Source organism: Epinephelus lanceolatus, chromosome 9 (genome assembly GCF_041903045.1).
Source record: "Epinephelus lanceolatus isolate andai-2023 chromosome 9, ASM4190304v1, whole genome shotgun sequence".
In the NCBI taxonomy this organism is placed as follows: Eukaryota; Metazoa; Chordata; class Actinopteri; order Perciformes; family Serranidae; genus Epinephelus; species Epinephelus lanceolatus.
The window spans coordinates 5,277,345-5,301,533 of NC_135742.1; the positions used below are offsets into that span (position 1 = coordinate 5,277,345).

The window sequence follows — 24,189 nt, forward strand, 5'->3', positions numbered from 1 at the left end:
AATACACTCAATAGTGTACCACTTCCGTGGCTGGCATAGTTATGGTAGGCAACAAAAGCCCCAGGGTGGTGATTTAGTGAGAATCTGATCCTGGAGCATATGGCCTCAGTCAGTCCCAGAACAGGCCTGCAGGCTGACATGGAGCATTTGATAGGATGGCCTGGGCCTCTATCTTTTCTTAACTTTCCAAAAGCCACCTCCCCTCCGGAGACACAGTGCCGGCTGCCATGATCAGGGAAATAGTTAGTTTCTAATGATGGTCAGGTAACAGCTGGAGAGGGGAATAACGGAAAGGATTGTCAAGAATTCAGTGCAAGGATGTGCTGTGATTCTGTTAAGTCGAATGTGGGGTTAGACTCAGGCTGTCATGGTGATGGAATTTCCCCTGCGGTTATTAAGGGTGGTGCACCATGATATGTGCTATTACTGCCATTTTTTTGGTTTTTTTTGTAAATGACTTAATTTATCCTGATTTTAGTACTTGTAAATAAATCTTGTTAGGCTACTGTTGGGAATATTGTTGATTTTTAAAAGACAAAGATGACACAGTTATGAAACAGATTAAATACTTGTTTATTGTTAAATGCAGAATACATAAGGGCAATAGAGCGCACAATATTTTGGTTGTGTCTGGTTGCTATGAGACAGAGGATCCGCGAAAGTTAAAATGTCAGCAGAAGGTAGAGTACCTACTAGCCCTGGCCCTTGACCCTGGTCTGTGTGGGTCTAGTATTAATTTCTCATCTGTTGTTGTTGTTTAGTGATGTGATGGTTGGTCTTTGGGGTATTTGTCCCGATTCTGAAGTGACAATGATGAGCGGCTGCAGCGTTTTACTCAAAGTTGATGTTTTGTTTTTTTTTTAACTCTCGTGACCAGAAAAAAAAGAGCAAACGTGCAACAGCTGGCACTCTAGTGAGTTTGATTTGCTCATGCCATATTTTTACACCAATTCCTTATCAAACAAAAAACTGCACACCTTCTGAATTCAAATTTTTCTCCTTTTCGAACTAAGACTAGCTTAATTGCCTTGTGCACTCATTGTTAAACCTCCCAGATTGAAACTCAACAGAAACAAGATAAAACTCATAAAAACTGTCTTGGTTAGTCTTTCCATTGCTCTACCAAGTTCTTGTTCTGGTTTGATCAAAATAAACCAGTAATTCACAAAGTTAGAAGTGAAAATATGAAGGCTCTACTTCACATTGTTTTTTCCTGTGCTGTGTCTTACTCGTTTTTTGAAGGCAAACCATTAAATTAGCAAAATAAAATGAGAAAAATTGACCCAGCCAGTAACCGATATATTTGTCCAATCCCCTAACCTGACTCTGATGGATACTACGTGACTTTTGCAGGTCCAAAACAAATCCTGACTTTGTCACGAGGTGTCCCAGACACTGGGTTGGGTTTTGTAATATATTGTGCACAACAACAAGATGCTTGTTGTTGGAACACCTAAGAGATGAGCAGATTATTCGTTCCAGCCGTGCATCTCTGGAATAATCTTGTAATCAGTACACCTCATCTGACATCACTTCACTTCACTCCCAGTCAACATGCCAACAGTCTCAGCATGAAATATCATGTAGTCTGCTCTGAGGCAACACAGAGAGAGTGAATTTGGTTTTTAGGATGTTAAGTGTAGCTCTTCAGTTGCTCTGTTTTTGTGCTAAGGTTAGCTTTTCTTTTTGCATCTTGTCCATGCATGCTTAAACAGCCTGCTCCTTTCAGCCTTTTGGCCCTTTGCCCGAGCAAATGGATTTTGCCTTGTAAAGTCTGTCACCCAGCTCATGCAACCCCCACATCTTCTTGCTTCCTTTCTGGCCTCAAGTTTGATCTTTACTACGTCTGCATCCTACATTGTGTCAAAGCAGTATATAATGCTTAAGATTTGCACAATATGACTCACAGGTAGCTTTTACTTATATGGCAGATTCATAAAGCACACTCTGCATCACATAACATGACCAGTGATGGGATGTAACTAACTACATTCACCCAAATAATTTACTTATGTAAAAAATTGACTAACTTTACATGAGTGTTTCAATTTTATGTTCCTTAATACGTCTACTTAACTCCATCTCAGAGGTAAATATTTAAATTTTTGACTGTTTGTTGACTGTCATAAACTGAAAGATGAAGTGTTCCTTTATGTGTTGAGAAACTTCTACTTCTTCAGCTGAATAAACTCTTTAAAAACTTTCTTGAATCAGCTGGAAAATGCATCGTCACAAAGCTGGAAACAGGGCTGTTTTTCTGACACCATGAAAAGTTGACTTTTTAAAGATCTGTGGTTCTCACAGGACAGCCATGCCACAAATATATGATGATCTAATAGAACATGATGCGTTGCTGTAGATTAAACTACCCAGCAGTATATAAAGGAGTTAAAATGAGCACAACAACATTTTAAACATCTACAGCAGAATGCCACACACACATTAATGCAGCAGTAATACTAATCCAAAAACATCAGATATAGAACATTTTACTGCACAATGAGTGCTTTTAATTTTCATACTTTAAAGGTTAAGTGTGTAGGATTTAGAGGGTATACTGGTAGAAAAGGAATATAATATTCAAAACTGTGTTTTCATTAGGTTATAATCACCTGAAAATAAGACTCACAGTGTTTTTGTTACCTTAATATGAGCTATTTACACAGAGAGTGGGTCTTCTACCACAGAGTTCTACAGTAGCTCAGAACAGACAATTCAAACATTAGCCCCTTTTACACTGCCAGATTTTCAGGGAATGCTGGGCCGTTTTGCCGGCAAGCTGCGAGCGTTTAGACACACAGAGCCGGATTGGGAAGTTGATCCGAAGTGCCCAATTTTCCGCCGCGTAGGGGTAGACATATTGGCGGAAACTTTTTGGTTTAAAAAGAACGAGGCTCCCTTCCGCCACGGGAGGGGCTGTTGATGACCTGTGGGAGGAGCTGTTGATGACGCTGCACGTGTGACCCACTGGCGGTGGATAAACAGGAAACAGCTGATAGCAGGAATTAGCGAGCAGCTAGTAGCAAGAGGGAAACACAAATTTGACAGACACTGTAAAGATGAGCAACTGGGGAGACAAGGAATTTCACGCCCTCCTTGTCCTCGCAAACGAAGAGGCCATTAACCGTTAGATGACGGGGACGGTGAAGGACGGGCTGACTTACGAGAGAATCACCGAAGGACTGACCAGCCACAGCTTCCCTCCCACGTCACTGTTTACGTCACATGCTGAGCTACACGTTTTGTTACTTGCTCACGCCCCCCATTGCCCCGAAAAAGGCACATTCTGTATAAACAAAAGAAGGCTGGCGGCATTTCGCTGCACTCCCTGCTTTTGTTTTTATACTGCCAATGCTGAAAGAAGACTGATTGGGCTTTCTTGCAAATTTGCACAATTCCTATCTAAAGGGCTAATGGCTCTCGATATGGTTATTCGCCTTTTTGCGTCGGCAAACGCAGTTCTCCTACATGCTTGGCATACCAGAGATGTTTCACTTCTGCAACCTCACGGCTGTATGTCAGTAAATCCTACACGCTTGATCTTTAAGTGATTTTTGCTGATGGTAGTTAAATACTTTTACTGAAGTAAGGTCTTGAATGCAGAACTTTTGCTTCTAGTGAAGTGTATTTGCAGAGTGGTAGTGGTACTCTTGCTGCAGTAAAGGGTCTAGATATTTCTCCCACCACTAAATAACGACCGAATTTCATCTTAAAGACAGTCTTCATAAATGATTGCCTGCTCTTTTAAAAGTAGCTCTTTCATAAGACAATGTCATATGATTCATTTTTCTGCGTAAAGTTCACTCCCACTCCCCACAAGTCTCTGGATGGCTCTGCACTCAACTGCTGTGTTACAGGAAATCAATTTAAGCTTGGCCCAGCGGTTTGGAGTGACCATCAAGCTAACCTTAGCACACAGGGCAGACCAAGGCAAATCGATAAACAGCATCCAGGAGGCGTAAACAGCTCTGGCTCTTGTACTTTGTCTTGGCAGAATTTCTTTTTCTGTCTTTTTTTCGGAGGTGGCAGCAGGTCTGATACTTGGTAGCTCCATTTATACATGCAGCAAATTTAATCTTTTCATTCTGTTATTATTCTATTTCAGTTTTTTTTTGCCCAGCATCAGTGATATTTCAAGTTGTTGTGCTGAAATTCTCTGACACATTTCTATTTCTGTAATGTTCCCCTTGCAATGGGTTTTTGATTCCATTCTGCTATTGTTACCCGTTTCAGCAGCATGAGCATAACGTTTTAGAAGCTGCTTGTTGTCTCATCAGCAGTTTATGTTTTTATTGTCTATTTTTTTATCGTTTGTCTGTATGCAGCCAACCCTGACCTTGTGACTGGCAGCAATTTATATGTTAATCTCTGGATCAGTGGCATCAAAAATCACGACGGTCTTATATGTTCCTGAAATGAGGGTTAAAACTAGATGACACAGAATAGACCAAAACCAAAATATACTGTCACTTTGTTGGTGTTTCATGGCAGTTTCTCATTTGCTCCATTGAATGCTGTCTTGCTTTATTTCCAGCTGCAGCTCTGCTATAGCAGGTTGTCCTCTGTCTCATTAGATAGCTGTTGATTCCCCTGTGCAGCAGAGTGGCATCAGTCACCCCCTCTAAGCTGATAATGCCTGCTACAGTAACTCTCACTGTTGTCACTACATACCAGCAAACGCTACACTTCAGTTTGTTTATGTTTGCTTTGCCTGACTTTGTTTTGGCTGACTGTCGACTCTGCCATCCTCTGTTTACCGTCCTCACAGGAACACACAGGTTTAACCTGCGTGAATTATTTGTACTCTTTATGTTGCATTGTCCTCACACCAGCACAGCTTCTGAGATCTGTTTTAACATTGTGTTGATGGACTTTTCAATGAAGGCCTTTGTGTCCACTGGTCACTTCAGCTCCCCTCCACTTCTGCTCATTCTCGATCCAAAGCTACGCTGTTTTTCAGCTGACCTAAGGTAACTTGTTAGGCAACAAGCACACCATTGTCGATCCTTTCTTTCTTCTCCTCAGTCGGTGGACTTTGATGCCCAACACTCAGTGACTCAGTGATCCCCTCTAATGAGACCGGGGACTGTCCCATCACAGTGCTAGAGTCCATTCACCCAGAGAGGCACACAGGACAGTGACAACAGCTACTGGCATTCTAGCTAAACACCTCGTCCCTGTCAACACAGTTCACTCCTACACCAGAAACCAAGCTTCCCACTGAAAATTCGCTTCACATCTCATTCCTGTTAAACCTTGCTAGGTTTTATAAAGCAAATAGCTTAATTTACTCCAGGATTACACTCAATTGGAGTCAGTCCAATGCAAGCTAAAGAAGCTTAGCCTACTTGAAATGAGACCAGTTAGCTGCTGTAAAAATATCAGCTCTTGGCGGCTGTCTATAAAGCCTAGATTACACTTTATCTGACTGATGTTTCTACCCTGATCTTGAGTATATTTGGTTGTTTTTTTTTTTTTTCAGCACTGCCCTGTTTTGTACTCACATTCACACCTCACAGCAGTCACAGTCTCAACAAAAATGGCAATGTGTGTGAGAAATAAGATGTTTTGGGTGAAAAATGTGATTTACCATGTATGTGCAAAGTGTATTTGTGACATGGTTAACCGTAAAATGTCTTTGCAATTGCTGCTGTCATGCAGGAACATAAGCCATAGTCTGATATTCAAGTCTTGTGTGAGCATTGCCTAATTTATTATTTATGGCCAGTTAGCAGTTTTCTATGTGGTATTCGTGATAACCACCACCCTGTGAAATAATTTTCATGTGTGAAATGTACCTTAGTATGCTGATGTAATGCTAACGCATCATCTTGTGTTTTTCCAGGGGGCTTCTCGGTGGTGTTTCTGGCTCGTACACACAGTGGTGTCCGCTGTGCTCTCAAAAGGATGTACGTCAACAACGTCCCAGACCTGAATGTGTACAAGAGAGAGATCACTATCATGGTGAGAGCAGCATCACAATGTTTGGTTGTGTAGTTACAGATGTTATCTCTCAGCCCAACCTTAGTCTTCTTCTGTCTTGCTTTTATAATAGAGCTTGATTTTAAGTTTGCTCATTGCACACAAATATTAATCATAGCGCAGGAAATTAAAATATAACCTTTGCCTAATTGTGCAGCTAGTTGTGGTAATGTTTGATTGGAAATCTTTTTGAAAAGGAAATTTGCGGTGTGAATTAAACACAGTCTGTTGAAGATGAAAATATAAGAATCAGCTCATAATATTCCTGATCACACTGTTTATCCCCATGTTCTACTAATTCTTGGTATTTCACTTCCTTCCTGCCCTTCATGGGCTGGAAAAATGATTTCTCTCACTTCTTGAGCTCTGAGGGCTTCATTTGTACTTGAAGACACTGTGCTCATTATTTGAAAATTTCATGAGGGCACTCTCAGTTATCGGGTATTTAATTTAAGGACATAATTCCTGTTTGAAATGGGACACACGCCCTCATAAAGTCGCATGCCCTCGTAAAGCAAGGTGCATACAAATGGCTTCATTCCATCTTCCTGACCCGTCCTGTTTGCCAACATTTCCAGTTTGGCAAGAGCAAAAGCCTTTTGGCTGTGTGCTGGGTGACATTGTATTAATGCACCTGGTCCATTGACTAATACATTTGATCTATTACAGAGAGTGGGCACCTCCATGATTACAGCAGATAATTCAAGGTGTTTCATGTCATTCAAAGTTGGATATTCTCATTTATTCTGTAACTGAGCAGACGCGTACATCTTGGACAACAGCAGATGTCTCGTCTTGAACGTTTGACCTCAGTGTGTCAGCGGACAGCTCACTCTGAGCTGTTTGGCCAGCTTTGTGTGTCTGTTCATTTGCCTCATCATCAGCTGTGAAATACTCACCCACACAGCTGACCTTAAACACTGACACAGTTCTGGCCTGTTGGGACGTTGGTCTAAGGTGTGTCGGTTTCTACAACACACTGCAAGTCTCTTTTCATGCTGGTGTTTAACAACAACAAGCACAAACGCTGCGATGCTTTAATCCAGCGAATGAATCAAGTTAAGAGCGATTAGTGGAGTTAAGAGCTCAGCATGGTGTTGGGACACAAATAAATACAAAAAGGTTTCTTACCACACACAGTAGCTCGATGGCAAAGATGAGATTGGACTCAAATGAACTGGATGTTTAACTTTTGGGATGTGTTTTTTGATGAAGCAATCACCGGCTGTTTGTTTGTAAATGTGGATGTGGTTTCCATAGATTACCACTGCTCTATGTGGCAAAACCAGGAGGTAAACACAATTGTCTCAACTTGATTATGAGGCAAAGTTTCTGTGCTTTAAAGTTAGATGTTTAGGTGGTGTATCTTTTTGTCTTCCTTAAACTAATTGAGTTTGAATGTTTGTAACTTTAGACATTATAATCTGTACCATATCTAACATGATTGACTTGTCTGACGTCTTTAATTTATATTATTTAAAAAGACATGAAGAAACAGCAGAGCATTCTTCGAAGCTGCACTTTTTCTTTATGTTGATTTGAGCATTGAGTAGCAGCCTCCCTCAGCTAAACAAATATAGCAGCAAAACGACACAAGTCCAAACATGAATACTCATGAGCGCTTACTAAGAAAGGACAAAACACTGTGTACGCAATCCACATAATCACCTCAATAGCTACCTTGTGTTTTTGTCTGTTTTCTTTTTTGAGGCTTCGTGACAATTAAATCCTGGAGTTGCACAGTCTCTCCTTCTTGAATGCTTCTATGTGTTTGTGTCCTGATCAGTTTCATGTTTTCCTCCTGTATGTAGAAAGAGCTGTCAGGCCACAAGAACATTGTCGGATACCTGGACTCCACAATCACCGCTGTGTCGGACAGCGTCTGGGAGGTCCTGATCCTCATGGAATACTGTAAAGGTACTGTTTTATACTTATTTAATTCAGCTTCATTATAGTCTCTGTTTATAATGTCTGACTTCTGATATTAATTGCGTCAGGGTAAGTGAGCTAGTAAGCTAAGTAAGCTGCCGTCCTCATACTTGAATTGCCTCCCGTCTAAGCTTTGATTAATCGCGACTATTTCTCACTGAGGCTTCGATGCCCAAAATCTGGTATTTGGGACAGCCCTAGTAGTTAAAGAGGCTTGTTGCTTTGTTGCTGCCTCTGTCCTTTGTGTGGCCCATCTATTGATCGTGGCAGATATCTGGCTCAGCTTGGCTTTTTGGGAGGCTATTTTGAGCGGTTTTGCCCTCATTGGACGAGTTTACATGCAAACATGACTGATTAATGAGAATATTCAGATAGATGCATCTTGTACATGGTGACATATTTAGTTTACTTAACAACAGTTTGAAACATTTGTTTTGCTCATGGCCGTCTTATTGTCCTTGAAACATGTTTTCCCAATTTTTATTAATTTATTAACGGCTTATTATGGTCACAAAAAAGTATGACCTCAGCTAACTTGTAATGATAATACCAAAAGATCTATGATGCTTCGATACAATATGCCATGTCATAAATATTGAGTTTTAATTAGGTCAAGTTCAGCTTGAGGTTGTTACGAGCATATTTAATCAGGACAACTGCAGACTATCTCAGCTGGAAGATTTTGCAAGAACACCAAACGTGCTGGCTGGGACTATGGTTACCCAGCCTGAGCTGATGAGTCCTAAAGCTCTCCGTCCACCTCTCTCTTGCAGCGGGTCAGGTGGTAAAGCAGATGAACCAGCGGCTGAATGTGGGTTTCAGTGAGGCGGAGGTCCTCCACATCTTCTGTGACACCTGCGAGGCCGTGGCCCGCCTGCATCAATGCAAGACGCCCGTCATCCACAGAGACCTCAAGGTGAGAAGGGAGTTACTCCCTGCTCCCCATCCCCACTCTTCTTGTCTTCCTTTCTCTGTTCCCTTATTAGAACACGTTAATCTACTGGTTATATGCAACTTATGATTTTTTTATTAGGAATGTTTTCGATTATGTAAAATGTAAGAAAAGTCCTAGGTGACATCTTCAAATTGCTTCTTTTGTCAGACCAGTGGTTCAAAACCAAAGGATTTTCAATTACCAGAGATATTTGATTGAGAAAACGACCAAATCCTTAACTTTATAAAAGTTGGAGCTCGAGAATTTTTGAAGTTTCTGCTACATAAATGACTTAAACCATTCATTGCTATCAAATCATTTTCTGCAGAGTGACTAGTCAAGTAATGAACTTCATGCATGGTAAAAATATAGTTTCTCCAGGGAACTATTCCTTTTAATGCACATGTAATGTGTGTATGGAAACATACAGATGTGAATGTACAGTATTATGTCAGTACTTGGTCTAATATTACAATAATGGAGCATCGTCACGTAATCAGAGCAAAATTTAGCCCCAAACTGGCGGTTACTTACCAAATGAAATCATGAAAAAGCATATATCTTAATTATTGTGTTACCAAGAGCTGTCTTATTTGTGTGAATGTTGTAGTCTCGTCCTGTTATTTTGTTCACTGTTACATGTGAGTTGTTTTGTAAACTGTCACAAATGTAAAGTTGTTGTGGACCTCAGGAAGAATAGCTGCTGCAATGCAGTGGCTAATGGGGATCCTAATAAACTAAACTAATCGACTAATTAGTAAGGCATTAACTACTCTAACCCATCCATTATCCATTACCACTTATCCCATTTCAGCTGGCATTGAGCAGGATGCAGGATATACTCTGGACAGGTTGCCAGACTATCACAGGGCTGACACATAGAGACAACCCTTTACACTCATGTTCACACTTAGTCATCAGTTAATCTAACCTGCATGTCTTTGGACTGTGGGAGGAAGCTGGAGTACCCGGAGAAAACCCACACTGACACAGGGAGAACATATGAAACTACACACAGACGGGTCACAGCTGGCTTGCAAGTTTGAAACTGGAACCTTCTTGCTGTAAAGTGACAGTGCTAACCACTTATTTACTAGTTGGTTAGGCATTTACTCCTCTGACCCTTGACAAAAATGATAAGTAATCATGACATTTCCTCGAGAAAAACACTAAAACCCAAAGTGCTTTGGCCAAAAGCTGAACATGCAGTACATTGGTAAAAGGTTGCAAATGGTTGTTAATCCCTGAAAACAGGAACAGAATTGTTAAAAGAATATCTGGGAAGTTAAAGCAACTTCCTTAACTAAGACTTCTTTAAAAAAGATGTCACAATACACTCAACAGTGTTTGGCAGGATCTGAAGCATGGAGTTCTGCACTGACTCTACAGCAGCAGCTTTGAAAAGATGTCGACAATATCAAAAGGAGGAACTTGTGGTTTGCCACTTTAACAGTAATTTATTCAATTTAATGTCAGATAGTGTTTGTAAACTTAAGTGATGTAAATGTGCTTGGTCAGCACAAGAAAGAACGTTTTGGTTTCACTGCTCATTCTAATTCCTCTGCTTCCTCTTACGCTCCCCCGCTTCCTTTGCCAGCATGCTCTCTTATTTCCTCTCCTTCCTCTTATTTGATACCCCCCTACTCGTTGCTCATCCACCTCCTTTTCCTCTTTCTCCTCCACCTAATCCTGCACAGCACTTACCGTTTGTGCAGGCCAGAATAGCCGTTTCATCTTGAAATTCCTCACTAACTTTCAGCTAACTTGTTTTTTTTAGTAAGAGTAGATTTTTAAACCAAGGGTGGCTCCAAGCCAGATTTACCCTCGTTTTGCTGATGCTTGGAGGCCGGTGGTAATTTCCCAGCCACCCTGGTTGAATTCTCCTCAGTGCCCCATCAGTGGGCCGCTGTACTCTGTCCAGTTGGACAAGCCTCTAAACAGTGCGGCCCCTTCAGCTTCACAGGCCTGTCCTCTGTTCGCTGTCTGTATCTATCTGTTCAGCCTACATGGCTTACATAACATCGCAGGGATACAAAAGACCACGGAGGCCCAGTCACGCATCGCCAGGGGAAGTGAGAGTGCAAAAAAAGCCCCTTAACCCCGAGCTGTCAACAGTATTGAGACACTGTGTTGCTTTCATTAGCTCAGCTTTTTCCTTGGACAGTTTGAAATCTTTTTCTTGATACTCTTTTTGGTCTCTCCTCTTCGCACTTTCAGCTGATCACATTCCTCCACCTGCCTTCATTTTTTCTGTCATTTACTCAGCCATTCCTCACTCCTTGCTTTGCTGTTGTCATGTTGTTACTCAGGCTTGTAATCTCCCTGCTGTGGTCCTAAAAGTATCATCTAAAAACCGATGCCTGAAACCCATCTGATAACATACAAATAAGAAACACATCTGCTTTCAGTCTGACTTGTTATTGAAATGTGCCTCCTGTCTGTTGGGCCACAGAACAGCTCTGATGAGGCTCCTGTGGCAGAATTACTGTAATGAGGGCTTGTCCCACTACTCCATCACTGTGTATTAAATCAGTTTGTGAGTTTTTACAAGCGACTTTATCCACTAATTGTCTTCCATGCCCATTATGATGTAATTGCGGATTAGCTTCGGCTTGGTTGTTTGTTTGTTCATCTGTCTGCCACAAACATTTCAGAGTCACAGCTGATGTAATTTCAATAGCATTTTGCATCTCAATCACGACCACAGTCTTGCTTTTGCTAAATTATACTGGATGCAGACTGGTAATGGGGAAAGAGCTGTTTGGTCATCGTCAGGTCATCACACATAAAAAAGATATGACAAAACAAATAGCAGCAGCAGCAGTTTAAACCTGCAGATGTTGACATGTTGATTTTGCCACCTATAGCGAAAGAAAGGGCCCTATTTGGATTCTTCAAAGTGCATGGTGCAAGTGCATTTAGGGTGTGTCCAACTCCACTTTTGCCTAGCTAAACAGCGCTTAATCTGGGTGCAAAGGTTATGCATTTAGTCCCTTAATTAGTATAATCAAAGGTGTGTTATCGGCATAACAACCAGTCAGAGCATCATCTTCCAAAAGCCAGGTGCACCTACACCTGGCATATTGCTATTTACGTGGCAGATCTGGCAAATTGAAGCAGCAAGCAGTTTTCTGCTGAGAGTAATGCAAATACCGTGGGACATTTAAGCAGCAAAACTAAAAACTGTTGTAATAAACTTGACAGAGGAAACACAACTTAACATTGAGCTTTGGACATAAACAGTGAAGTTACGCTGCTCCTCGTGCGTTACTGCGCACAGCGTCTCTCCTAATGGAGAGTTGGACAGCCGTGCATTTCTGTGTGTGTAACAAGCAGACTGTATGCATGTTGTGAACCCACCTATCAAGGCACGAGGTTACTATCTGTGTAATGCACCTTTTAAATAGCAGAAATATACTGCACCATCCTGACTTATGACCAGGTGTTTGTTGGTCAATGAAGCAATCTGCTGCCTCAGAATAGCAATACACTAACAATGCCCTTGACCACACCTCATGTTAAGACACCTCATGTTACATTCACATGGGCGCTCAGATGTGCACAAGTACATTTTGCTGCTCACACAACGTGGGCGCTGGCTGTGAAAATGACAACTGTGTCAATCTGAAACTAGCAATGATATTTGTGCTGCGCTCTGTTCCACTCTGCGTGGGGCGTAAAATAAGGCCCAATGTGTGTTATTAATGACATTTCATCTCGTTTTAATAGAAAACATTTTCTGTTTTTCTTTCTAAAGATTTACATTTAACATTTAACACTTACACTGTGGATTTTATTGAAAATAAGTTGTACACATTTAGAACAGTCACAGAAGGCTGAGGATACATGATGCAGGTTTAAAATGTAAAATATGAAACCTCAAACACAAACACGGCTATAATAAAAGCAAAAGCAGTTGTAACACTTTGAAAATGGCAAAAAACTATTACTTTCGGGCACACAATAACATGTTTTCATCTTCAGTTGTAATCTTCTGCTGCTGTCATTTTCCTTTCCTGTGGGTGGTGCGGGTTGGACTGCAAATGCAGATCCAAACGTTCTGGGTTTGCAGCTCTGTTACTGGATGATGAGTGACACTGCGTTTAAATAAGCCAGTGAAGAAAAAGTTTCATTCAACTGCATCTGTCAGTGCATCTATATTCTGTCATTGATATGTTTTCATTAGTGCCTTTGACGTCTAAAATCTCGGTCTGTTCATTTACCAGGTTGAAAACATCCTGCTGAACGACCAGGGAAACTATGTGCTGTGTGACTTCGGCAGTTCCACTCACAAGATTTTGCTGCCACATAAAGATGGAGTGACTGCCGTGGAGGACGAGATTAAGAAGTAAGTTGCTTTGTCAATGAAAGATGTTATGTTCTGCAGGTCACTTGATACAGTAGATGTTAGAACCATAATTCTGGCTGCTGTAACAATATTGTTATACTTGTCAGAGTGGTGTGTAAAGTTGTGAAGTCATGTAAAACTCTTGCTAAAAAAGACCAGCATATAACGGACTTTTTGCACCACAGGAACTTTGGGGGAAACCCAGGACTGTTTTAAAAAACTCAGGAAGTTAACCTGCATTTCGACTGCAGGAACATGTGTAGTTTCCGTTTTAGGTCCTGCACCCCGAAAAGTCCCTGCTGCTGAGATAATATTTATCATGGCTCACAATCTATCAAGGGAGAGTTTGCACTGACTTATCAAACTAATGACTCAAATCTTATAACATGGGTGATACGATGGAGATTTCTTGAAACGTTACTGATGTTTGAACAGGGTTATGGCGCAAACTTTCCAACTAGTCAAAAAAAAAAAAAAAGATTGAGGCAACAAGAATGAGCGAGCATAAACAATTTAGAGAACTCTAAGTGTATTTGCAAATTGTTTTAATGCAGTTACTTTCAAAAGCAGAAAAATAACCCAAAAACATTCACTCAGAAACACCAGAAAGGCTCGTCTCCTTTCCAACGTCCCAAGAGAAAATGACAAAGAACAACATGATAACACTGCCTTGGAAGTGGACTAATTTGTCTCATCGTCACGGTTATTCAGATGTAGTGGAAACACAAACAGCACAAATGGGACTTTGTCGTTTTTAATCTAGTTCCTGGGTCTCCTCAGTTCCCTGTTGAAGATAGCCTACAACTGGTAGATTTATGTGAGGGAAAGGTGTTGTTACCTTCAGTATTCAGAATACTCCTATCCAAACCAAGTCTGGCGTGCAGCCAGGTTGCTGTCAAATACAGCATTTCACTCAACGTGCTGCAACTCAAGGTCTATTTATTTGTGTCCACAAAGCAAATGAGTGAGCTTCAAGGCACACAGGGAGCAGATCAGAATAGCTCTGTTTACCAAACACAGAGTCGTACACTGCACGTAAACTGAACATATACATACAACTGCAAACAATCAAATTGTTGTTGATCTGCTGCAGATGATGGTGCAGTGGGAGGTGGTAAATGTGGCACTCCTTTGTGGTCACAACCCCAGCACTTGCTACTATATTGTACTGATGTAGTGTTTATAATTTGTGTGTCAGATCTAAGAAGCCCATTCAGCTCTGGCCTTTTAACTTTCCCACATTTATAGCGGCAATAAATGTGTGGCAATGTGTGGTGCTTATCGACAGTATATGACCTTGTGTAAACTCTGCTTCATGCCTCTCTGGTCATACAGAAACCATCTGAACTGTGGTGACTCAGACAGCTTTTGCATTTTCATAACCCAGCTGGATTTATACCAAAACACAACCAGCTGCTTTGATTAGTATCAGAATGACTTTGAATAGATAACAAAACTAAGTGTTTGGCAATGTTTGCGGTGAGATTCTGTTTTTTTTTCTTCTCTATGTCGGGAAACTGAAGCACCCATGTGTCATCAATGGAAAGTGTGCTCAGAGGTAGTGACAGAAATAATAATAATAATAAAGGAGAAATAATAAAGGCATAAGATAAAATAATTAAAAAGTACTAAAATAAAAAGATAATATATTAAGAATGAATAAAATATTTAAAAATATACAAATATGAAAATAAAAATATATAGAAATTTCAAAAAATAAAAATAATAATAAAATAAATTAAAAAAATAAATATCAATTTAAAAAATAATGATAAAATATATGTTTAAAAATTTAGAATATAAATAAAAGTTAAAAAGGATAACTAGGCATTGAAAGGAAATAAGACAGTGCGCGATTCATGTGTGTATGGGTCACAGTCTTCAGTGACATTAAGTGGCGGTGCAGTCAGTAAATAGTTTTGTGTAGGATATTAGCATTAGCAGGAATGCAGTAGAGCAAACATGTAGTGCAATCTAAATAAGATATCAGCCTTATTGCCCTAAATCTGAGATCAGATCGGGACATCCCTAGCCAAAACACACAAAGATAGTTAACGGGGCCGATCAAGGCATTTTTAAACTGATCAAGATCGGCTATACTGAGCTATACAGCGTCCGATCTGATCCTGTGTCATGCACAGCAACACGAGTGCAGCTATCGTCAGCTCTCCAACTCTCATTCAGCTACAACGAAACACCAGACTCCATAAACGACAGCAAAACACAGTACGAGATGGTTTGTTCATGTTATTTACTGAAGTTATGAGCACTTCTTTTATTTCAGCTCAGTGTGACAGTCTCTTGAATCATCATCTCTTGTCATCATAGCGCATGGTGTTTCACTGCCCCACGGCTCAGAGGAGAAACAGACATCGGTGCAGAGCTTACGACAGCCACACTCACCATGTCACTGCAAGTGCAACAAAAGCCCCACGAGCAAAGAGCCTATAAGAGTAATATATTAATGCAGCCTCATTCGCGCAAAAGATTTACTGCTGACGAAAATAAACACTCAACGAAATACAGCTAAAAGGAGTGTTTGTTATTTTAAACTTATTTTATAACAAAAAATATTAAATAACAAACATTAAGGAACAGTTTGTGTGCAGGTTTTTTTCTCAATACATTACGGAACTATTCAATTGTTAAGCATATAAAGTGGATTGATTTTAATAACTTTAAGGTACTTCAAGTTTGCAGTGTGCATCTGAATTATTTAGGAAAAAGAAGTGTTGGATTGGGACTCTGTATCAGCAGATACTCAGTACTAAATGACTTGAATCAGATTGGATTGCATTTACATATAAGTACTATTACAATGTTGTAGCTGGTCGAGGTGGAGCTGATTTTAAATTGTATATAATCTTGAGGAGTTTAATATGTACCAATTCCATCATATGTTTTTCAGTGTATTATATATTTTGTATATAGAATAATAACCTTACATATAAGTACAATTGGCAAAGAATACACTAGAGTAAAAAATATAACATTTCCCTTTAAAATGTGGTGGAGTAGAAGTATAAGATAGTATTGAATGATGGGAATAAATGACTTTATTTCAAGCCAAAAATAAAAAGAAACTTAATAAAAAAAACAAGACAAAGATAACAGTGTCTGAAAAGGAGTAGGCAGAAGTAAAATTTATGTCCCTACTCCTTTCTTACGTTTCTTCTTTTAACTCATGTATTATTTCAACAAATTCCCAAATTTATGTACAACTAATATACAACCCTCCCCAGTTTATTTACCACCCAATTAGATAAATAAGTACTTTGACTGTTTATTTACAGTCCAAGTTCCACCCAATGTTACAAAATAAATATGCATTCCCCTATCACAACCTTTCCTCATCTATATATCTGCTGAAAATATTATCTTTTTAGAGTCTTCAATTATATTCCCCCTCCCTGCCACAAAGCATTTTTTGAATGTTGCCAGGAAGTAGATTATTTTTCCCATTAAAAGAGGAACAAGGGGGCGTCGGTAGCATAGTGGATAGTGCCGGCACCCTATGCACTGAGGCACCGCCTTGCTGCAGCGGCCATGGGTTCGAATCTGGCCCTTTGCTGCATGTCAGTCCCCACTCTCTCTCTGTCTCCCCCCTTTCACTAACTGTCCTGTCATTAAAGGCAAAAAGCCCACAAAAATAATCTTAAAAAAAAAAAAAAGAGGAACAAGTAACTCAGAACTGTGTTTAAGCACTGTACTTGTGTAAACCACCTCTGGTACTTTGTCATTTGAACTTTGACCTGCAACTGACAACTTTCTGTTGTTGTGTCTCACAGGTACACGACCCTCTCATATCGGGCGCCAGAGATGATTAACTTGTACGCAGGGAAAGCCATCACCACTAAGGCTGATATATGGGTAAGGGCCTGCTTTGTATGTGTGTACAGTATTTGTGTGTGTGTGTGTGTGTGTGTGTGTGTGTGTGTTATGCACCCTGCAGGGCTGGTTTGTCCTGGCAGTGTCCTGGGCGTCACTCTGCCCCGACAGGTTCCTCCTCTCTCTCCCTCACTCAGTCTCTCGCTCGGGGCTGTTTGCCTCCACCAGCTCTCCAACAGTGTTTTTCCCTCATAAAACATTGAGCAACATCGTTCACTACACTCTGCCTCGTCCTGCTCCTCTCTCCCTGCTGCCTGTCTCTTTCTATACTCCCTCCTTTTGAGATAATTAGGCTCAGTCGAGGACCTCGATAAGCTCATGTGAAATAGGCCTCAGCTGTTTTTTTGAAGGTGCGAGGTAGAGAGGCAGGAACAAGGGCTTGGACTGCAGCCATTTTGAGGAGCGGTGTAAATTGATGCACCCAGGGAGTTAAAACAGCCAGCATATAAAGATGCAGCTGTTAATAGGTCACTCTGTGCGTTATAAACGTGTGATCTTTGCTTGGACTTTCTCAGGTTCTTCTGATATACAGCTTTGAATCAAGACTCAAAAGACAACAACTGTTGAAATGATTATTGTTCTAGAGGGTTTCATTAAGAAGCATACATGTATACAACAATATTTACACATACTGTATGTTAACCAGTGCAGATTGAAATACAAATGAAACTATCTAAACAAATAATATCAAGCTTCCTGTACAAAAGGATATGTTTCTAAAATTACTGTAACAGAATTTGTAAGTATCTCAACTATCACTGCCTTTAAAAAAAGCTTAATGTCTAGTACTCTTAATTGAGGATACAAGCAATACTGCAATTCTAGCTTACAGTGAAGCAGTCCGTAAAAATCAGATGATCAGTTGATTAATTTTTGAGTTAACTGAGAAAATGCACTATTTATCAAGCCCCTTTCTTTCTGCGCAAAAACCCACAAACACCCACTAACATCTGGCTTTTGTATTTAATGGGAGCGGTTACAATCTGCGTTCACTCCAGAGACAAATGACTCTGCAGTAGCCACGGGTATTTAACGGCTCCAGCTCCACTCGGCTTCAATCTGCAGTGATAGCAATTAGATGCGCGGGTGGAGGTGCTAATTTTAGCCTCTTTGCCGACAAGATGCAATGATGGGCCACCACAAAGTACAGTCTGCTCCGTCCAAGCAGCACTCGAACATTGTTCAACATTTAGTCTGCATTGAGTTTGAGAGAGAGACTGAGGTACACATTGTAACATTTTCACAGGCGTCCATGCTGCTTTCTACCATTTACTAACCTGTTTTCTGGCTTGCCTGTGACCTTGAAGTGACTAGTCACTGGCAATGGCAAAGCAGTCGTTTGCCTATTTTTAACAGGTTTTCTCATGTCACACACACAGGGTGTAAAATGAACTTTTTACCTCATCTGCCGTCTGCTAGTGATCTCCAAAAATTTACCGGCCAAACATATTTTTCACCAGCCAAATAAAAAAAAGCGTGCCTTGTTTGACTAAAAATAATTCAAATCCAACTTTAGGAAAATCCAACCCTGTCCTCTGTGTTTCTTTGGCGTGCTTGCGGCAAAGGCTGAAGCTCATCGTGTTGGTGTGGGGGTCGTAGGTCAGCCATGACCGCGGCTGGCCAGTGTTGTCTAGTTTCCATTTTTCAATAAAATGCCGTGCGACATTTATACTCTGTTTAACTGTCTGTTCTTCCTGTCGAAATCCAACATGTTCATCTTCGTTTTTCCTCTTCTGGCGTTGGCTTCACGGCAGAAATGTGTCGCCACATCTTGCTCAGAAAGTACCACAGAATGCCCAGGGTTCCGGTAGCTGATGTCATGCATTCCCGGCATACGAACAATAAGCTGCGAGGGTCAAAATTGTCTGACACAGCTGGCAGAAATGGTCGAAGCACATAAAAAAACCACATGCAATTCAAAATTTTCCATTAGCGCTTGGCGGGTGTTAATTTTACACCCTGCACACACACATGCTAATTTTGGTGGAAAAGGGGCATTTTAATGCCAGATTTCCTCAGAACAAGGTATAGAGTCATACAGAGGTGATCCCTCTCAATCATTACTTATGACCCACTTGAGATGTGTGGTGGTTAATGGCTCTGTCCTTTGCCTTTATTCTCTTATTTTCTTCCTGGGCACAGAGTGCAGGTGAGATCGGAGCCTTTTAAAAAAGTTACAGCCAGGTGCCAGACTGTAAGCAGCATGCATCCAAGAAAAAGCTACAAAAATCACGGATATTGTGCTGAAAAAATGCAAATATGAGGCGAAATGTAAAGCGGACAAAGCTTGTTCCAAAAGGAGACTGAATCTGTGGTTGGCTTTCACTTTAGCTGGCAGTACTGTCTACAAACAGTAAACATAAATTCCTGCATCTTTAAATTTTGGGCTGACACTATGCAGAAGTCTGGCTGCATTTTGTTGTGTTTCTATGCCGTTGTCTCAGACGTGCATTGGATTATTGACAGTTTGGATAGTGGACAAATTGAACAAAGAGTTGAATCAGTAACACATGCATATCTGTGATGATGAATTGTGGCTTCGAATAAACAGCCACTGAAAACAGTCTTTTCATGTTTACTTTAATGATCCTGTCACAGTGGATTAATGTATCAGTCTGCAGTAGTAGTTCTACATGAGATGAATAGACCGAAGCTTCAAACAGGCCTCTGGTTGAAGGAACTACTGTGGGACGTACAACAAAAACACCAACTTCCTGCAGACTACCCCCTGCATTCTCACTTCCTGTTCTATGTTTAGCCATGTGTTTTAAAACTCTGCTGTTTCATATGTTGTTGCCTCACACAAGTGTCATATTTAATATTTATCCATGCATTCTGGGGCTTGTTGGCAGATAAGCTGTCCGACTCAGATTAGGAGTTTAGTATCAGACTGGATTAGCCCGTTGAGTGGAGAGAACTGTGAAGAATATCCGTCTTCAGATACAGCGCTTAAAGGGAAAAACATCCCCTAAACGCTGTGGCTAATTCCAAAGTCTCTTTCATCTCCAACTGCATCATCAACAAAAAGATGCTGGAGCCAAATATAGCACCAACTGAATATATGATTTGGGAGCGGAGCACTTTTGCATGTGGATTTGTTTGGACAGCCATATTGCCAGGGGAGCAGACTCTGGGCCTGATTTTAAAAGCAGCTTTTTAGCCAGCGACATAAGGAACATTAATTCTTTGCTAAGCAGTCCTGTGTAGCTCAGTGGGTAGAGAAAGAGTTAGGCCTCCCTGTGGGATGGACTGCACTTGACATGTTAAGTGGTTGTAGAGGTCTTTTTTTCATCTCTATTTCCTGTATTTTGATGAGTGCTGATGAGAACCACAGATAATTCTCCCTTTAGCCCTCTATAAAGCAAAGATATACGTTGAGACACAAAACTAATCAGCAAGTTACATCTTGTGTCTTCTTCTTGTAACTCATACAGACTTCTTGTTTCTTCTGGTGGCCCTCTTAATTCTTTTTTCCCTTTTCTCTCTCTGAGTGGAGGTTTACAACTTGAATTCGAGTCTGTAACATTGAGCATCAAAAATTGCCAAGCATTCAAAGTTGGCATCAAACACATGGTCAGATTTGTAGTCTTGTTTGTGTCCTCTTTGGTCAGATATCTCCTTTTTTGGAATCATAACTTTGTTGGTTTTAAGCTGCATTTTGTTTAAGTGGAAACGTTGCTGATTTTCAACCAGCACTGTGTCATCGCGGTGTTTGCAGATGAACAGTGTTTGGCGAAACGCATCATCCAGTGGTCCAGTGGTCCAGTGGTCTCATGGCAGATTGGTGGGGAGCTCCAGGTGCTAGCAGCACAGGGAGAAGCCAAACGCTGTTCATCTACACATGCTGTGATGACGCTGTGATGACACAGTGCTGGTTGAAAAAATGGCAAAATTTGCCTTTAAACAAACAAGCGTTGAGACAAATTAACTAACTTTTCTGTTAAAAATAATAAAAAAAAAAAGGTTTTAGATTCTGAAACAAAGGCAGTGAACAGAGAATACAATATGGTATCAAAACTCAGGTATTGTGTTGACACCAACATTGATCTTTTCAAACGACACCCACCCTCTAAAAGTTGACTGAGTTCAGGCGTTTATTTCCTCATCACTGTTTCTGTTTTCTCCACAGGCACTTGGATGCTTGTTGTACAAGCTGTGTTTCTTCGCACTTCCATTTGGGGAGAGTCAAGTTGCCATATGTGACGGAACCTTTATTGTTCCAGATAACTCCAAATTCTCCTTCAAGTTGCACTGTTTAATCAGTAAGTTTGGGACTTAACATTGATTTGTGATGTCAGAATGTGTCTTCTAATGATTTTGGAGTAATAAATTACCACCTCAGAATTGCCTTTTATAACTGTACGGGCGTGATGACTTCTAATTTGTCTTTTTTAAACAGTGTGTGTTTGTTCTGATGATTTTGGAGCATTTTATCATTCCTCTAGAAGTGTGTATGCGTACCTTTTGTCCTGTAATTACAGTTGATACTGTTACAGGAAAGGTTGCTGTGTCAGTAAGACTAGTTACCAACACAATCACACAGAATGCAGCACAGAAGTTTGAGTATTTCTTCAGTGGGGGTTTTCCAGACGGAGCTCTTTTTTCTGTATATATATATTTCTGTCATTAGCTAGACTGCAAGTTACACCTACAACTTTGTTTTGCTGTGTTACTTTGACAGTGCTGCTGTGCGAGCGGTTGGTAACTGATTTAAGCATTTCCACAACTTGAGCCTGTTTGAACCAGTCGTGGACTGACAGTCATGGCAGCCTTGTTTGCTTTCAAGTTGCTCCACTTCCCTACTGTAAATGCATCCTGCAGTGGAGCTTCCCTTTTCAGATTACTTGACCGAGAGCTCCTCCAAGTGGCCAAAGAGAGAAGATGCACAATAATAAATCAGCCAGTGATGTTCTGCACAACATGCTGCATAGAAATAGAATAGAATCAAAAGCCTTTATCTTTATTGCGTAGTATACAAGGAAATTAAAAAGGCTACTTCTGATGCAGTAAAAAGGCACAGGAACATCCTTGATGCTCTTGTGTTTCTACTACATGGGCCAGACGTGGCTGTCGAAGAGGCCGGGGTAGGGATGGGGGACCTCTGGCACCATGTACTTCCTAGAGCACCTAGAGCTTTTGCAGTCTTGATATGGGATGGAAATGAAGTAACATTGGTTCAGCGTTGATCAAAGGTCCATAGGTGTAAAGCAGAAAGCCCTCCACAATAAGGATGTGAGTCTGTGCCAGCAACAGTGGTCCTAGAATTTAGAATAAATATAGTGATTGCACTTGTATGAATGTAATTATTGCACTTAAACAAATGTAACTGTTGCTCATGCTCCAGTAGGTTTGCTCTCTAAAGACAGTCATCATATTGCCTATAAGGTTATGCAGTGCTTTTTGGAGTTAAGTTTACTCATGGCCCAGGCAAACATGTTTTAAGTCTGTTGGTTCGTGATGGTCCTGTAAATGTGCAAATAAACATCCATGCATTCATATAAAAACACTCAGACATATGAACATACAAAGAAACTTACTGTATAAGTAAGGTTTGTTCATTTAGTGAAATGCCCAAGTGAAAAGAAATGTCATTAGTTTGGTAAAATAAAAATAACCTCTCTCTTTTTCCCAGGATATATGCTCGAACCAGACCAGGAGAAGAGACCAGACATTTACCAAGTGTCCTACTTTGCCTTCAAATTAGCTGGAAAAGACTGTCCAGTGCCAAATCTCTTTGTAAGTAGCTGGAACAAAGGACTCAGCGTGGCTTTAGGCTTTGCAGTCATTTTTGTATTAACGTAATTCTCCTGCTCTTTTTCCAGAACTCTCCCATCCCCACATCGCTCCCAGAGCCTCTAACAGCCAGTGAGGTTGCTGCTAGGAAAAGCATGACGAAAGCCAGGTACTGTTCACTCACGGTTTCTTATTTTATTTTTTCTTATGGTAGATATGCTAACACTGGTGTTAGCAACCTGTGTAAGGTTGTATTTAAAGCATATGGCTTTTTAAGACTAACTGGTGTCTTCAAACTAATGAAAAGAACAAGTTAAAATCACTGTTCGGGGTTGAAATTAAAATACAAAACACATATAAACATCAGGGCCATGCTAACCTTGTTGTGCATAAACCAAATGTTAAGAGGCACAGTTTATTGATGTTGGTCGAGGAAAATAAAACCACAACTTCTGACTCCTTCTTTCCAGGATAACGGACGCTGTGGGCCCAACGGAAACATCGATAGCTCCCAGACAGAGGCCAAAAGCGGCAAACAGTAACGTCCTGCCCCTCGCCAACACTGTCACCCCTGTCAAAATGACCGTGCCTTCAGCACCCGTCAGCAACGGCCAGAAAGGTTTGTTGAACATAAGAGATTGATTTTTATATGAAAATTCAGAAAACTAATCCTGTTTTATCTTATGCAAATACAGTGTCAGTATGTATTAGGAAAGATGTGTCTGTGAAGTTCCTACAGTATGATTTTCAAATGGTACTTTCTAGAGCTGCACCAAATGTTTCAAAGCTTTGAAGCTTCAATCAACATTGAAATACTGAAATACTGCTTGTCTGTTCATTCCGTTTAACCTTAGTTATTTCTGCACAGTTGGAGATAAAGAATAGGCTGCACTAATATTATCAGTGCTGTACTAGTGATGGCTGCCTAGGATTGTGTCTGACTTCTGTGATCCAACATTTTCTTTTAATTCTAGAGTATTGTTAAGTCTAAAAGTCAAAATCTATTGAAAAAACATTGATGTAATCATTTTTAAAATTCATAACGTTTGTAACTAATGAAATATTTAGCTTTAATCTATATTTGTTGGTGTTTATCCTTTCAAAAACCACGCTTCCCCTCTTGCCGCACACAAACAGAGGCACGCACTTGTATTAACAGGGCGGTCTAGCAGCACCATAAATTACATTTGTTTGTTAGAGAAAGTCAATTTTATGAAAAATGACCAACTCATTTTAATCCAATGAATCATTTGATTTAAACTGAGGATAATATTCGAGGATATTTTATTTTTTTAGGGAGTCGATGAGAATAAAATATGACAACAGACATTCGAGGCTTCATGCATAAACCTCAATAAAACCTTTGAATGTTAAA

At 40.4% G+C, this 24,189-nt stretch overlaps 1 protein-coding gene across 1 annotated transcript in view; it reads left to right on the top strand.

The window, feature by feature from the left end:
* The window catches only part of bmp2k (BMP2 inducible kinase), a 64,457-nt gene that overhangs the window by 22,519 nt on the left and 17,749 nt on the right, over positions 1-24,189 (top strand). Inside the window, exons 2-10 of the mRNA XM_033620481.2 lie at positions 5,846-5,964; positions 7,794-7,899; positions 8,685-8,827; positions 13,072-13,193; positions 16,982-17,063; positions 21,211-21,343; positions 22,714-22,817; positions 22,904-22,983; positions 23,285-23,433. Of these exons, the coding sequence (XP_033476372.1) occupies positions 5,846-5,964; positions 7,794-7,899; positions 8,685-8,827; positions 13,072-13,193; positions 16,982-17,063; positions 21,211-21,343; positions 22,714-22,817; positions 22,904-22,983; positions 23,285-23,433 (1,038 nt within the window). The remainder of the gene's footprint in view (positions 1-5,845; positions 5,965-7,793; positions 7,900-8,684; positions 8,828-13,071; positions 13,194-16,981; positions 17,064-21,210; positions 21,344-22,713; positions 22,818-22,903; positions 22,984-23,284; positions 23,434-24,189) is intronic.